This window comes from Phocoena sinus, chromosome 1, assembly GCF_008692025.1.
Source record: "Phocoena sinus isolate mPhoSin1 chromosome 1, mPhoSin1.pri, whole genome shotgun sequence".
Classification (NCBI taxonomy): domain Eukaryota; kingdom Metazoa; phylum Chordata; class Mammalia; order Artiodactyla; family Phocoenidae; genus Phocoena; species Phocoena sinus.
The window spans coordinates 48,251,677-48,267,366 of NC_045763.1; the positions used below are offsets into that span (position 1 = coordinate 48,251,677).

Consider the following 15,690-nt stretch of genomic DNA (forward strand, 5'->3'; position numbering starts at 1 on the left):
AAGTGTAAAGAGGATGAAATACATGGGAACAGTCAAACGAACAGGGACAACTGGGGGTCAAATAGTCCACTTCCTTCCCTTTTTCTCCTGTAGGGTAATTGTATCTTGACTCTTTAGAGAGGGACAGAGAAAGGAGTGGGGGATATAACAGAATCTTTTTGATCCCAGGCTGCAGTTCCCCAGCTTCTTCAGCCCTGGTAGCCGTCTTCCTAACTCCCACAAGATGCCATTCTGGTCTGGGAAGCTCTCCCCACCCTCACCCTTCTCTCACCCTACCGCCTTCCTATTGCCCTCTGCTTGGTTACCTCTCAGTTGCATCAGTGGGTTATTTTCTGAGCCCTTTCTCTTTTCAGTCATAAACGCTTGCTTCCTTAGCAGCATGGAGGGACACAAAGAATTCCTCAGTTGAAGACTGAAGAGAGGCCTGGGTTAGTGGTTCCTTATTTGGGTATCTCAAATGATGTCCCCCACAGGCCCACCTTGGACATCTGTGGCCTGGAGAGGACAAATGCAGGCCTCTGGTCCAGCTTCCTTCCTTCCTTCTTTTCAATCCTCAGCTTCACCCTACACATGAGGAGCCTTGCATATGTCAACCCCATCCTCTCCTGCCCTCCATGAACAGATGTCTCTGCAGCCCAATGTGTCCTGAGGAGGAAGGACCTAGGGAAGAGGCCCAAGCAGGATCTTAGAAAGCCACTTGTGGGAGGGCATTCTGGGGGTCTCCTGTAATCCAGAGAGAAGGTACAGGCTCTGACTGGAGAGTCCCCTTGGCCCTGTGAGCTCTTAGCTTTGGAATGTAGTCCCAACAGAGCCCACAGCCCTTCTATTCAAAGTGTGGTCTGTGGACCAGCAGCATCAGGATCACTAGGGCACTTGTTAGAAAAGAAGAATCTCAGGCCTAACCCAGAGCTACTGAACCAGAATCGATGTTTTAACAAGATCCCCAGGTGATTCATGCAAACATTATAATTTGAGAAGCCATGCCCTTAAGGCAAGGGCCTGGACACCCCAAGTATGGAGCAGCACTGCCTTCTGGGTTGATGGGGACAGGAGTCCTGCTTCTTATGTCTAGTACTTTACAAGCCAAATGGGAGAACCTAGAGTTTGCCCAGTCTAGGAGAGAATTTTTCCAGGAGTTCTTCAACCCCTTATTTCCCAGGAGAGGGGAGGGAAATTTCAATGGGTTCTAACTGTTACCGGTGAACTTCCTAAGCGTGTGATCCCAGGCAAATGACTTCCTCTCCCAGAGCCCTGGGCTTCTTGTCTATACAATAAAGAGGTTGTAGCAGAGGATCTCTCTCTAACTCTCCTTTCAGGGAAGTCAACATTTTGACTGAGAAGCAGCATAAAATTGTGGAAAGAGCATGGATCTTAGAGGCAGTCTGAACCGTTGCACATTACAGCCCTACCGTGTATTACTTGTGTGACCTTATGCAACTCAATCTCTCTGATCTTCAGTTTTCTGTCTCTAAAAGTGTGTTAATACAACCTCTAGATCAAAAGGGATGTACACAGAGGTCATGACACAGAACTGTGGCCCATAGTACAGGCTCCATAAATACTAGTGTTTATTCCAGCACTAATATTTATGCTTTTTGTAGAAAATTGGCTGATCCTATAGGCAGAACAAAGACATAGAAACCTGTAGAAATGCTGTGAGTCCCTGCTTCTTCATCATCTTGGCTGAGGGGGTCTCTTTTTTCACTGAAAGTTCTGAGCTTTGTCGGAAGACTTAACTCTGAACGAGTGGTCAGATCCTTTTAACGAATCCTCTGCTTCTATTCAGGCTAAACAAAAGGACCTCATTCCCACAGTCTCTTATCTCCCTCTCCACACACTGAGTTACCAGGGGACTTCAAGTCAGACACCACGAGAAAAGAGATGACGTTTCCATGGGAGGAGAAGGAAGAAAAATGAATCGCCATATCTTGATTTGCCCTCCCACGTATCTACAAAAGGCAAAGCATCTAAGCAGATTGGTGAAGGAGAGAATAGAAGAGGGTAGAGAGAAGGCAGCACTAGGGCTGGGAGATAGCCTTGATGCCCAACTGGGTTTATTTATATTTTTAAGAGACTAGACAAGGAAAAAATAAAAGGAAATGTGATAGTAAAGCAACATGGCTGTGAATTTTTAAACTTAGAGTTAGCTGGGGGGAAAATACCATTTTGGACACATTTTCATTCCATACAGGGTTACAATATTAATTGGCTTAGCAGACTTACAATCAGCCATCTCTTTTGTGGTGCACAGGTTAATGGAGTTGCTGGAGTGTCTCAGACAGGAAATTGTTGCCTCAGAATTATGTGGTTCTTCAAATTCAGCACTGAGAAGTGTGGAGGAAAAAAGTTACTTAAAGCAAAACATTTTTAAAACATATTTTCAAACTTTGGGTATTTTTTTCCTCATTAGAGAAGTAATATAAGTAAGTCTGGTCCATATGGTGACCTAAACAGACATGGAAGGCATTCCACCCCCACTTTAAATACAGAGGAATTCTGGATGAAGTATAACGATGCAAAGAATTATAACAAGAACCCATAACTAACCTAGAAATCAATAAGGTAAAATTCCCCAGGTGCCAGACATAAAGAGGAAACTTACAATTAAAGATATCAGTGAGAATTGCAGCCAAGGTACTCCATGGGAAATTGGGATCAAAGAAAGATCTCACTGATTGGGTGGCTGGGGATTTGATGGCTGGGGATTTAAGTTCAGTGTGAGCCACAGGCCTCATCTGAAAGGGAAGCTGGAACTGAGCTAAAAGAATAAGGTCCAGGGTCACAAAATGCCATCCCATCTCTAAAATTAATTCTAAAAAAATAACTGTGCCCTCTCCCGGGGAGCAAACAGGGAAGTTTGCTATCTGACCAGGGCCACTGGAGCTCAAAGAGTCACCCACGAGAAGGCAGAAACTCTACAACCCAGCACCGAGTAGGTGTTCTAGATGCATACAATCTGTGTATTTCTGAGACACAAAGCCAAAACTGCTACTTGGAATCCACCCCCAAACTGCCTTGTAAAGGAAGTCTGAAATCGTTCTGTAAACATGCTCCCACACCCATGGCACCTATGGTTTCCAAAGGAAACAACTCCCACTCAAAACAAGTGTATAATGAAAAAGTGCAAATCACACAAGGAGATGAACCACCATAGGTAGTCAGAAGATGTAACGAATGGGAGAATTAAATATTAGAATTATATGAAAGTGACATTAAAATAAGCATGTTTTAAGTTTCAAAGAAATAACGTGAGGAATAAAAGCCATTAGGAAAAACAATAGAGTGTGAAAAAAATATAGATTTGGGGGCAGGATAGGAGTTATGGAAATCATAAATATAGTTTTTTTTAAATTAATTTTTAAATTGAGGTATAACTGATGTACAATATTACATAAGTTTCAGGTGTACAGCACAGTGATTCACAATTTTTAAAGGTTATATTCCATTTATAGTTATGATAAAATATTGGCTATATTCCGTGTTGTACTATATATCCTCATAGCTTATTTATTTTATACACAGTAGTTTGTATCTCTTAATCCCCTACCCCTATCTTGCTCCTTTCCACTTCTCTCTCTCCACTGGTGACCACTATTTTGTTCTCTATATCTGTGAATTTACTTCTTTTTTGTTATATTCACTAGTTTTATTTTTTAGATTCCACATTTCAGTGATTACATACAGTATTTGTCTTTCTCTGCCTAGCTTATTTCACTTAGCATCATACCCTCCAAGTCCATCCATGTTATTGCAAATGGCAATATTTCATTAAATATAGTTTTTGAAATAAAAATGTAGAAGTTGAAAAGTAGACTAGACACAGCAGAAGAGAGAACTGGTGAATTAGTTAGACCTGAGGAAGTCACCTAGCATGTAGCACAGAGAGATTAAGAGATGGAAAGTATTAAAAGAGAGCTCACAGTAGGGAGGATAGAATGAGAAAGTCCGATCTATATATACAAGGGATTCTAAGAGCAAAAAAGAAAGAAGATGATGAAAGGGAGCCAATATTCAAACGATAATAGCTAAGATATTAATATTGAAAAGGGAAATAAATCTATCTATTGAAGCAGCTTTAATAATAAATCCACAGGTATACAGTTTTTAATAAATCAGAACAAGTGAAAGAAAAAAAATGTAAAAGTTGTGTGAGAGAAAAGACAGATTATCTACAAAGGAATGGCAGTCAGACTGGCAATGGACTTCTCATTAGCAACAACAGATGCTGGGGATTGTGGATATCTTAAGGCAATGAGCTAAGATAGCTGTCAATGTAAAATCCTCTCCAGATGTACTATCATTCAAGGGCAAGAGAGAAACAAAGACATTTTCAGAGTACAGATACGTGTACTTACTGCTCGCAGATCCTTGCTGAAAACATCGAATGAAACTGAACTAGTAATGAAATATCATATAAGAAACAATGGTGATCAAAGAAATTAATAAAGCTATTGGTAAATCTAAATAAATACTGACTGTAAAAAATAACTAATTTGTAGAAGTTTAAGAATAAAATAGACTTAAAATACTAAATAATAATATGGAAGATTGTGAAAGAGGGCTATGGGAGTTATTCTCAGGTATTATTTAGGAGCAGGATAGAGATTTTGATTATCATTAGACTTGGTTAATTATGGATGCCTTTAATTGTAATTACTAAAAGGAACAGAAATAGAATATTTAACTTCTCAACTGGTAGAAGGAAAATATTCAATGAGAAAGCTTAAATATTAAACAAGAAGGCAGAAAAGGAAAAAAATGCATGTAAGGGAATTGCATAGTAAATTTAAAACATAAAATATAATGGGAAAAAGTCCAAATCGATCAAGAATCACAATAAATGTACATAGATTAGTCTACTCCAATAAAAATGGAGAGTATCTGACAGGACGTTGTAAAAATCTTGCTAACGCAGCTCAAAACCACCAGGCAAACCAAAGCTCCCATATCAATGTATGGAGAAAGAGATGCAAAACAAACTATCCAAAAGAAAGCTTAAGTAGGTATATTAATATTAGACCATACTTTAGCATGACTCATCAAGAAAATGAGAGAAGTTACACACACGGGCATGCACACACACACATACGTAAATCACAGATACGAAAGGGGACAAAACTAGTTAGTTTTAGATTTTCAGAAATCTAAGAAAATGTTAAGATCAGCTCTCTGCCAATAAATTTGAAAATTTAGGGAAATTTGGCAAATTAATAGGGAAATATAAAATTACCACAGTGACTGAAGAAGAACTAGAAAGACAGATAGGCCAATAAACCATCAAAGGGCTTGAATCAATAGTACACACACCCACCTCCACACTCGGGTCACCTCTCTCCTTTTCGTCTGCTAAGCAGTTTTATGGGAAACTTTTAGCGAAGTTTCAGGGGATAGAAAAACAGAAAAGCTACCCTACTCATTTTCAGAGGATAGTGTAATTTTGATATGAAAACCACAAAATGACCAAACAATAAAGCTCAATTTTACTTAAGAAATTTTAGCCCAAACTCACTAAATACTAAATAAATGAATTAGTCAGTATTAAAATTAACTCAAGAATAACTAAAATTTATTCCAAGACTTCCATGATGGCTCAACATCAGAAAATCTATCTGATGCAAATTATTGCAATTAATCACATTGAAACAGTAAGAGAGGAGAAAAACCCAGATTATTTTAATAGATGCAAAAAAGCATTTCACATAGATAACTCTCTTAACTAGATTAAATACTAACAAATAGCACACTTAATGGCAAAGTGTAATAAACTTCAGCTGATATGTAAACTCTGTTGGGAACTCCTGAAATAGGAAAAAAAACAAATCCATAGAAAATTGGACAAAAGGATATGATAGACATCACAGAAGAGAAAAAAGGAATAGTTTATAGAAGTAAATATGCAACCTTATAGTCAACAGGGAAATGGAGTGAAGACAATGAGAATTTGGTTCATATCCAACAATTCAGCAAGAATCCCCAAATTGGAAAATAACATCACATTTGGCAAGAACATGGAGAAACAGAAACTCTTTACACGGGTATGAGAGTATGAATTGACACAGCCATTTTGGGAGACAATTTTTCAATATCTAGTAAAACTGAAGTTCCTTATTTACTATTGTTTAGCAATTCTACTTTAGGTAAATAACCTAGTGAAACTTGCTTATATTCACCTGGAAATACATGAGGATTGCAGTATCATTGGAAAAGGTGAAAATATAAAACAATCTAAATGTCCCTCAGTAAGAAAATACACAAATTGTGATACATTCATATGATGAAACATATACAATATGCAATTATAATGAATAAACTAGACATACGTGCATCATCATAGAATATGAAAACAGCTTTGAAAAAATTCAAGTTTCAGAAGGATAAAATGAGATGCTGTTTATACAAAACTATAAAATCCTGTATCTTTAACAGATATCTGAGTTTGTAGCTGAAGAATAAGAAATACCCTAAATGGATTCACTCCAACATTCACAGTTGGAGTTGCCTCCAACTGGGAAGAAAGAATGAGAAATGGGACTAGGGAATGAAACAAAGGGGACTTCAACTGTATCCACAGCAAATGAAAAATCACTTCTTCACCCCAACTGTGGATAGGAGAGAGAGAGAAAAAAAAAATCACCCATAATTCTCCCACCTTCACACTAGTAAGCTCTTTGCATTTTGGTATTCTTCTTGATTTTCCCCATATTCTTATAGTTGTTATAGACAATGAAAAGGTTGGAGTTCGCTTTACTTTTTTCCCTCTATTTATTTTATAAGCATATTCCACCAACTGTTTTCCCATCTATGTTTGACCACTTTGAATATTTCAGGTTTTTTTTTTTTCACAATCTCTGTAATATTTTAAAAGACGTATATGAGTAGTTCATTTTGCTGAAGAGGAAAAATATGAACTCTGATGCACCAGTAATTTCTCCCCTCATCATTTTGTTCCCCTCCCCCTCCATGAAATAATCCAGAGAAACGTTCTTAAATTATAGACTATGCCATATACCTTATGCTCCAATGGCCTAACAATCTCAACGTGTCTACGGTAAATTAACTTTATTAATAAGAAACAATTTGCGGAAATATTGAAAGAAGATGTGTAATCAATTTCTGGGACTATTTTTGTCAGAAATGAATAAATATCTGACTTCAGATGATCTGAAAGAATTTCAAGAGAATGTAAAAAAAAAGTCATCTTTTAGATCAACTGTCTTTGTAGAGACGCAGTCCCAGGATTAATGTTGAAAGGGAAAAAAGATATTGTACGTGTATTTAAACTTCCCTTTTTGTTACCTGAGGATGTCTTTTATCTTTTTCCTGGTCCATTAAAACCAGATCTGAGGGGCTTCCCTGGTGGCGCAGTGGTTGAGAGTCCGCCTGCCGATGCAGGGGACATGGGTTCGTGCCCTGGTCCGGGAGGATCCCACATGCTGTGGAGCTGCTAGGCCCGTGAGCCATGGCCTCTGAGCCTGTGCCTCCGGAGCCTGTGCTCCGCAATGGGAGAGGCCACAACAGTGAGAGGCCCGCATACCGCAAAAAAAAAAACAAAAAAAACAGATCTGAGATCTACCTTGACTTAATACAACATGGGTCAATATAATGAACTTGGATTGCTGGGAAGAAATAACTCTATAATTTAAATACATCTATGCTTCAATTTCATTGTTTCCACATTTATTAAAACATTCATGTCTCCAGGACTTCAGACGTTATTGGGAGGTAACACAGAATTACGGACAAACTCGGAGCTTGGGGTCAGACTTATGAATTTGAGTCCTATCTCTTCCATTTTCTAGTTTTAAAGTATTGAGTAAATACCTTAAATCCCCAGTTTCCTACTCTATACAACAGTAATAATAAAATCTACTTTAAAGGTACATTATAGATATTGAATGAAATATTTGCCCTCTGTATATAGGCATCTCACCAAAATTGGGCTAGTAATTTTATTATATTATAAAAATTACAGTATTTTATAAAAGAAGTGTTGAGGTTTGCATTTTGGAAAGTTCCTTTTATTACTGGCATAGCATCAGTTTCTATCTTTTCTGACTTTCTTATAGAAAACCTCTAGTAATTTAAATATTACATAATAAAACATGAATGTTTCTTAATGATATCTTCAACAATATCCATGTTCCTGGAGAAACAAGAGCTCCATAAATGCAATGGAAATGTTACAGATGATTTACGAAAGCGGGTATTTTCTAATTGTGTTTGGACGCTTGGAAACCTATCTTCAAAATAGATTTTTGAAAAACTAGGGGTCTCTCTGGCTAAAACACAGACTTGTGACCTCCCCTTGTGGTTGTTTCCACTTGCCATGTCCACCCCTGGGCTACCGCCTTCCTTTGGAGAAAATAATTCATCAACCTCTGTATCAGACTGTACATGCTAGGGAAGCAGCTCACGCAGCTCATTCAAACATCTGCTCATTTGGTCAAACAGAGAAATTGTTCATGACAGGATTAGGTGCTATTTGTTGAGGGTTTACCACGTGTTGGGCACTGTACCTAGATTCACCCCATCCACCTCTCATTGGTCGTGTGGCCTCGAACAGTTAGCTCCTCTGAGCCTTCATTTCTTCATAGGGTCATTGGCAGTTTGATGGGCGAATAACTGAGTTAACATGTGAAAATGCCTGACGGGTACGTTTCCTTTCTCATCTTCTCCTGTGCCATACTGCATGAGGGTGAGTTGAAAAGTTTCAATGCGACAGTTCTGGAAAATCTAAAGAGCTTGCATTAAAGTAGAACGATTGAGACTTGAACAGCAAAACCAGTGAGGCTTTTGCATTTGTTTTATTAGGGGTGTGGACCTAAGTTGAAAAATCCAGCTTCTTCCACTTATGTCAATGGCCCACATGTTCTGGAAACAGGAAGAACACTTGTAGCTTAGCCAGCAGCTGTTCTCTGTGATATTCCACAGGTTCCTGGTGACAAGGAAGGATGAGACCATCCGATTTCTCAATTACTCAAAGTCCCAAACTGGGAAAGTTCCTGTTTCCAACAAATACTTCTTGTAAGACTACTCTCCCCATAGGCTTTTCACTTAAGAAATTCTTGAATGAAAGAATTAACTCTTGGGCTTCCCTGGTGGCGCAGTGGTTGAGAGTCTGCCTGCCGATGCAGAGGACACGGGTTCGTGCCCCGGTCTGGGAAGATCCCACATGCCGCGGAGTGACTAGGCCCGTGAGCCATGGCTGCTGAGCCTGCGCGACCGGAGCCTGTGCTCCGCAGCGGGAGAGGCCGCAACAGTGAGAGGCCCACATACCAAAAAAAAAAAAAAAAAAAAAAAAAAAGAATTAACTCTTGAATCAAATAACTGATAATTAGACTTTAAAAAATGGCATCCATTCTATCTAAAATCGATCTCAAAATGCATTCATGTCAGGTTCACAAAAATGCACGAGAAATTTTAAAGGATTTTTTTTTCTCATAAGCTATTCCAACCTCTGTCTTCTACATATAAGATAGTTGTTAAAGACGAAGCCGGGGCTTCCCTGGTGGCGCAGTGGTTGAGAGTCCGCCTGCCGATGCAGGGGACATGGGTTCGTGCCCCAGTCCGGGAAGATTCCACATGCCATGGCAGCGGCTGGGCCCGTGAGCCATGGCCCCTGAGCCTGCGCGTCCGGAGCCTGTGCTCCACAATGCGAGAGGCCACAGCAGTGAGAGGCCCGCGTATCGCAAAAAAAAAAAAAAAAAAAAGACGAAGCCGTTGAGCAGAATGCTTATAAGGAGACACAGGCTATGGAAAGAGAGGTGTGGGGTTGAATCTCAGCTTTACCTGGCTGTGATCCTGGATTGGTAATTGGACCCAAGTCACTTCTTCCTTTAATCCTCTTTTTTATGAGGATGAGGTGACGTACATTATGCTGTGCTTAGTGCAGTGCTTGGCACAAAGAGTTCACTACTTCCACTTGCACTACTACGTTTACTACCACTTCCACCTCTACACACATCGACCACTTGGACTTCAACTTCTACCACCTCTACCACCAGTTCTCCCACTTCTACCATTTTTACAGAACACACACACACCTCTGCATACACATCTTTGTATATCATGCCTATATTTTATGAATCATATATATGCTTATGCATATACACATGTATACACGTGTTTGTATGCAGGCCTAATTCTACTATTGCATGTTTCATAACCTTACGGATTCTACTATGACGTCTACAACCAACAGCAACAACAAACAACATATACAAGGCCTCCAATGTCATACAGCCCTGCGAAGTATGTATTTCGTTGTTTCCGATTCATGAACGGATAACCCAATTCTTTCTATAAAGAGCCATAAAAGTATGATGACTGGGATGGTTAATTTTATGCGGCCACAGAGTGTCCTGATAAATATTACTTCTGATGTGTCTGGAGGGTGTTTCTGGAGGAAGTCAGCATTTGCATCAGTGGGCTCAGCAGAGCAGATTGCCCTCCCTAATGTGAGTAGGCATCATGCAGTCCACTGAGGGTCTGAATAGAACAAAAGCAGAAGCAAAGAATTCGCTCAATTTTTCCTGCCTCACTTATTGAGCTGGGACATGTCAACTCATCTTCTCCTGCCTTGGACTAGGATTTACACCATTGGCTCCCCTGGTTCTCAGGCTGTTGGACTTGGAATTACACCACTGGCTTTCCTGCTTACAGATGGCAGATCATGGGACTTCTTAGCCTCAATAACTGTGTAAGCCATTTCCTCATCCTTCTTTTTTTTTTTTTTTTTAACTTATTTATTTATTTCTTGGCTGTATTGGGTCTTCATTGCTGCACATGGGCTTTCTCTAGTTGCGGTGAGCGGGGGCTACTCTTCGCCACAGTGCGCGGGCTTCTCATTGTGGTGGCTTCTCTTGTTGCGGAGCACAGGCTCTAGGCATGTGGGCTTCAGTAGTTGTGGCACGCGGCTTCAGTAGTTGTGGCACGCGGGTTCAGTAGTTGTGGTGCACGGGCTTAGTTGCTCCGTGGCATGTGGGATCTTCCTGGACCAGGGCTCGAACCCGTGTCCCCTGCATTGGCAGGCAGATTCTTAACCACTGCACCACCAGAGAAGTCCCTAATTCCTCATACTTAATGATTAAATATTATATATGTAAAATATACAATATAATATGTAATATATAAGTATATAAAATATATGTGCTACTACTGGTTCTATTTCTCTGGAGAACCCTGACTAATACAATGACCAAGTAAATGTTATTAAAGTGATCCCAGTTTCGGGAGTATTACTAACTCTGAAGCTACTTTGTCAAACTCATTCAAAAGAAGGGCGTGTCAACAATAATGATAGCTAATAATTATTACACACTTACTAGTGCCAGGCACTGTTTCAAGTATACGTATCAATTTGTTTGATTCTCATTTGCACCTATGAAGATACTGTCATTCTTTCCACGTTCAGATGAGAAAACTGAGGCACAGTCCACGGTCACAGAGTAGTAAGCGGCAGAGCAGAGATTAGAAGCCAGATATCTGAGTCCAGAATCTGGGGTCCTAACCACTCTGCTGGAGCCCGTCTCGGAAAAAGGGAAGTGCCAGCTGAAGTCAAACAGAGCAGGAGCAGCTCCACTGCAATGGAAGTCATCACAGGAGGAGGTCATTGGCACACACACAGCAGAGAGGCCCCCAGACGACAAAACAAACTATGAAGCAAAGCCATGATGAGAAACAATCACATGTGCTGAAGATGGGAAAGTACAGGAGATCTGAGATTTCCATTCATTAACTCACACGCCCTCATTCCCCCTTTGACCAAACTCTATTCATGCTAACGTTATGTATGTTCTCTCCCTGAATCCTCTCAGTAGCACTATAAGGCATTTTACACATGTGGAAACTAAGGCTTGGAGATATTCAGTACTTGCCCAAGGTAGCACCATTGTGGGTCCAGAAACCAGGCCTTCTAATTCCTAGTCCATGCTCTTTTCCTCTAAACTACTAGTCACTCTAGAACCAAGGAGAAACTACAATGAAAATGATGAAGCCCAGGTTGATGGTGAAAGGAGCTAACAAGTGAGTTTGGGATGATATTTTTCAAAATATCATTAGGCTGATCCAATGGTTTCACAGATCAATTCCTCTATAAAATAGTCACTTATATTGGGAACATGTGAGAGGGAAGTTACTATACTTCCCTATGCCTGACATTATCATCTATAATAGAACAGTATTACTTAACCTGTATTTTGAGGTTAAGGCAGAATCTATGAAATCACTGCTGAACCTAGGAATGACTCTTTAAAAGCATCCTGACTTCTACTAATGCAACCATGAAAGCAATTTCTCAATAATCCAGCGGCAACTTCCACAGCATGAACAAAAGATGACCTCAAGCCCTCATTTTCATTGTTAAGCTCAAGCTTTAAAATATCTGAATTTCAAATTTCAGGGTGTCTGCTTTGAAGTGCGCCATCATATCTGAGAGCATTTGTTTTAAGAAGGAGAAGGCAAGGTCACCCTCTGAGCCGCTGGCAGACTTTCCTAGGAAAGTCAGACCAGCCTCCTGACTCCCAGCTGCTTCTTGTAGCCCTACACCTTGTTACAGACAAACCCTGCTACTTGAAACACACGACAAATCGCTACCATTTATCAAGTGTTTACAACATTGCTGGGTACTTTGTAGAATTATAGATATTTATCTCAATCCTCACAGCAAGCCTAAAAGGTAGGATTTATTGATTTCTCCATTTTCCCATGTGAAGAAATAGGAGGCCCAGAGATATTAAATAACTCTCCTAAGATCACACAGAGACTATGGTGCTCAAAATATAAACCCAAGGCTATCTGACTTGACCCCAAATTCTATGCTCTTAACCCCTTATAACACACTCCCTGGATCTTCTCGTTTTCAAGTATTGCTATGTCATTCGATTTAAACAAATTTCATTTATGTAGTTGGTAAGAAAGAAGTATTCGATTCTCCCTCTGCTTTCAAAGAATTTATAATTTAGACAGGGAGGTGAACTACACCCAAAGATCGGAAACTAACAAAAAACAGACTGAATATAATAGAGTCGCAAGCTAAGAACCATCTAAGTCCATTCTATGATTCAGCCAGCATTTGTTGAACTGTTATTACATGCTACACTGCCTTGTATACACGCTACCACTATACATTCCAATTATGTCAAATTACCTGTGATTCCTGGACACACCAGGAGGTTTCCTGCCTCTGTGCTTTTGTATGTGTGGTTCCCCTGCTTGTAATGTCCTAACCTCCAATGTCCTTTTCACAAACTCCCACTTGTTCTTTAAAGCACTGAGTGTTATTTTCTCTGGTCTTTCTACAGTCTATTCTCCACACAGCAGCCAGGATGATCTTTTAAAAAGATAACTTACATCGACACATGAATGGATAAAGAAGATGTGGCAAATATATACAATGGAATATTACACAGCCATAAAAAGGAACGAAATTGAGTTACTTGTAGTGGATGGACCTAGAGTCTGTCATACAGAGTGAAGTAAGTCAGAAAGAGAAAAATAAATACCATATGCTAACACATATATATGGAATCTAAAAAAAATAAATGGTTCTGATGAACCTAGGGGCAGGACAGGAATAAAGATGCAGATGTAGAAAATGGACTTGAGAATACTGGGAGGGGGAAGGGTAAGCTGGGACAAAGTGAGAGAGTGGCATGGACATATATACATTACCAAGTGTAAAATAGATAGCTAGTGGAAAGCAGCCACATAGCACAGGGAGAGCAGCTTGGTGCTTTGTGACCACCTAGAGGGGTGGGATAGGGAGGGTGGGAGGGAGACACAAGAGGGAGGGGATATGGGGATGTATGTATACGTATGGCTGATTCACTTTCTTATAAAGCAGAAACTAACACACCATTGTAAAGCAATTATACTCCAATAAAGATGTTTAAAAAATTTTTTTTTAAAAGATAACAGACCTTGTCACAATTCTGCTTGCGACTCTTAATTAAAAACAACAACAGGGCTTCCCTGGTGGCGCAGTGGTTGAGAGTCTGCCTGCCGATGCAGGGGACACGGGTTCGTGCCCCGGTCCGGGAGGATCCCACATGCCGCGGAGCGGCTGGGCCCGTGAGCCATGGCTGCTGAGCCTGCGTGTCCAGAGCCTGTGCTCCGCAACGGGAGAGGCCACAACATTGAGTGGCCCGTGTAACAAAAACAACAACAACAAAACCATCAAACGCTTCACCTTTACGATCTCATTCTTAGTAACCTCTCCAAACCCCTGTCCTGCCACCCTCTCCCTCCCTCATTACACTCTAAGCACACTGGCCTCCTTTCTGTTTTGCAAGGACACTATCCTCTCTCCTACCTCAAGGACTTTGCAAATACTGTTCCTTTCCTGGAATGCTCCTGTATGGCCAGCTGCCTCTCAACCATGTGGTCTCACCTTAGATGTGTGGACGAAGAAAGTCACCTGCCGTATCAGTAAAAAAAGGATGTTGCGGCCATCAGGCCACTGCACCCCGCCTCCCCCCCCCCCACTTCCTGACTGTGCACCCTGAGGGGATTAAAGATGGAGAAAACAGGATTCTGGGCTTAGGTAAGTTAAGGTGCACATCAAAGGAACGATTTCAATGAACCCAGGCTCTTGCACCTTCCCATACAGAAAAGTGCTAAATTCATTCACTTGAGATTTTTGTTTTTCCTTTAATTAGTAGAAATATTTTGATGTTCAACTACCTGATGTTTGCAAAACTCTTCTATACCCTGGCTCTTCCATTACCTCTTTGGAACAGTCTCTCAGAGCTATCTGAGAGGCTGTCACCCTGGCTTCAGTCCTCAACAAGTCCACCAAATAAAACACAATTCTCAGCTTTTAGGTTGTGCTTTTTTTTTTTTTCAGTCGACAGACATCACCTTCAAGAAAGTCCTTATCCTGCTACCTTTTCCCGAGAGCCCTCTTCCCCACCTGTTTCCGTCTACCATAATTCTTCGGTTTATACCGTTCTTAATAGTTGTCATAAATCTGTAAATTATTTCATTACTTTTATGAGTTTAATTCTGTCTCTTTTACTCTGGGGTCTTATACTGTATCACTCACTGCTGGGTCCCCAGTGACTAACACTACAGGCTCCAGTGATCTGGGTCCTCCTCTGATGCTCACAGAAATACTGAAAACTCCTACTAGATGGACAGGTAGATGATGTCATATCATTAATTTTTTCATTGAGCTCCTCTGTGCCAGGCACTGTTCTAGAATATAAAGGCAAATGAGAGACAAGGTCCTTGAACTCAAGACTCTCATGGTCTCAAATAACACAGAAAATAAATAACTAGAATAAACATTATCATTGGAAGCATTAATAAATACTAACAGAAGAATAAAGCAGCCTTATATATGGAATAGATAGTATCTTGGGGGAGGAAACATGAGCTATAGTCAGGGAGGCTGACATTTCAGCATTTATCATTACCTTACGTTATACCATCATTTGCATATTTATTTTTCTCCCCAGCCAAAATGTATGTGTCATGAGGGCAGAGACTTTTTTTGTTTTCTGTTGGATTACCAGCATCTAACTGATGTCTGGTACATACTTGGGGTGCAAAAAAGATTAATTGAATGAATGAACAATCGAACAAATCCTGCATGATCAGAAGGAGTCATCAGGTGAAGATCTAGGAAAAAACCACTCTATACAAAGGAAGAAGCAAGTATTTCTGCCTGGGAAGAACATGCTTGTTGTA

General features: G+C 40.2%; 1 protein-coding gene across 1 annotated transcript in view; it reads right to left on the reverse strand.

Moving 5' to 3' along the window:
• The window catches only part of FYB2 (FYN binding protein 2), a 92,339-nt gene that overhangs the window by 56,573 nt on the left and 20,076 nt on the right, over nt 1-15,690 (reverse strand). Inside the window, 1 exon segment of the mRNA XM_032639130.1 lies at nt 2,163-2,324. Coding sequence (XP_032495021.1) covers nt 2,163-2,324 — 162 coding nt within the window.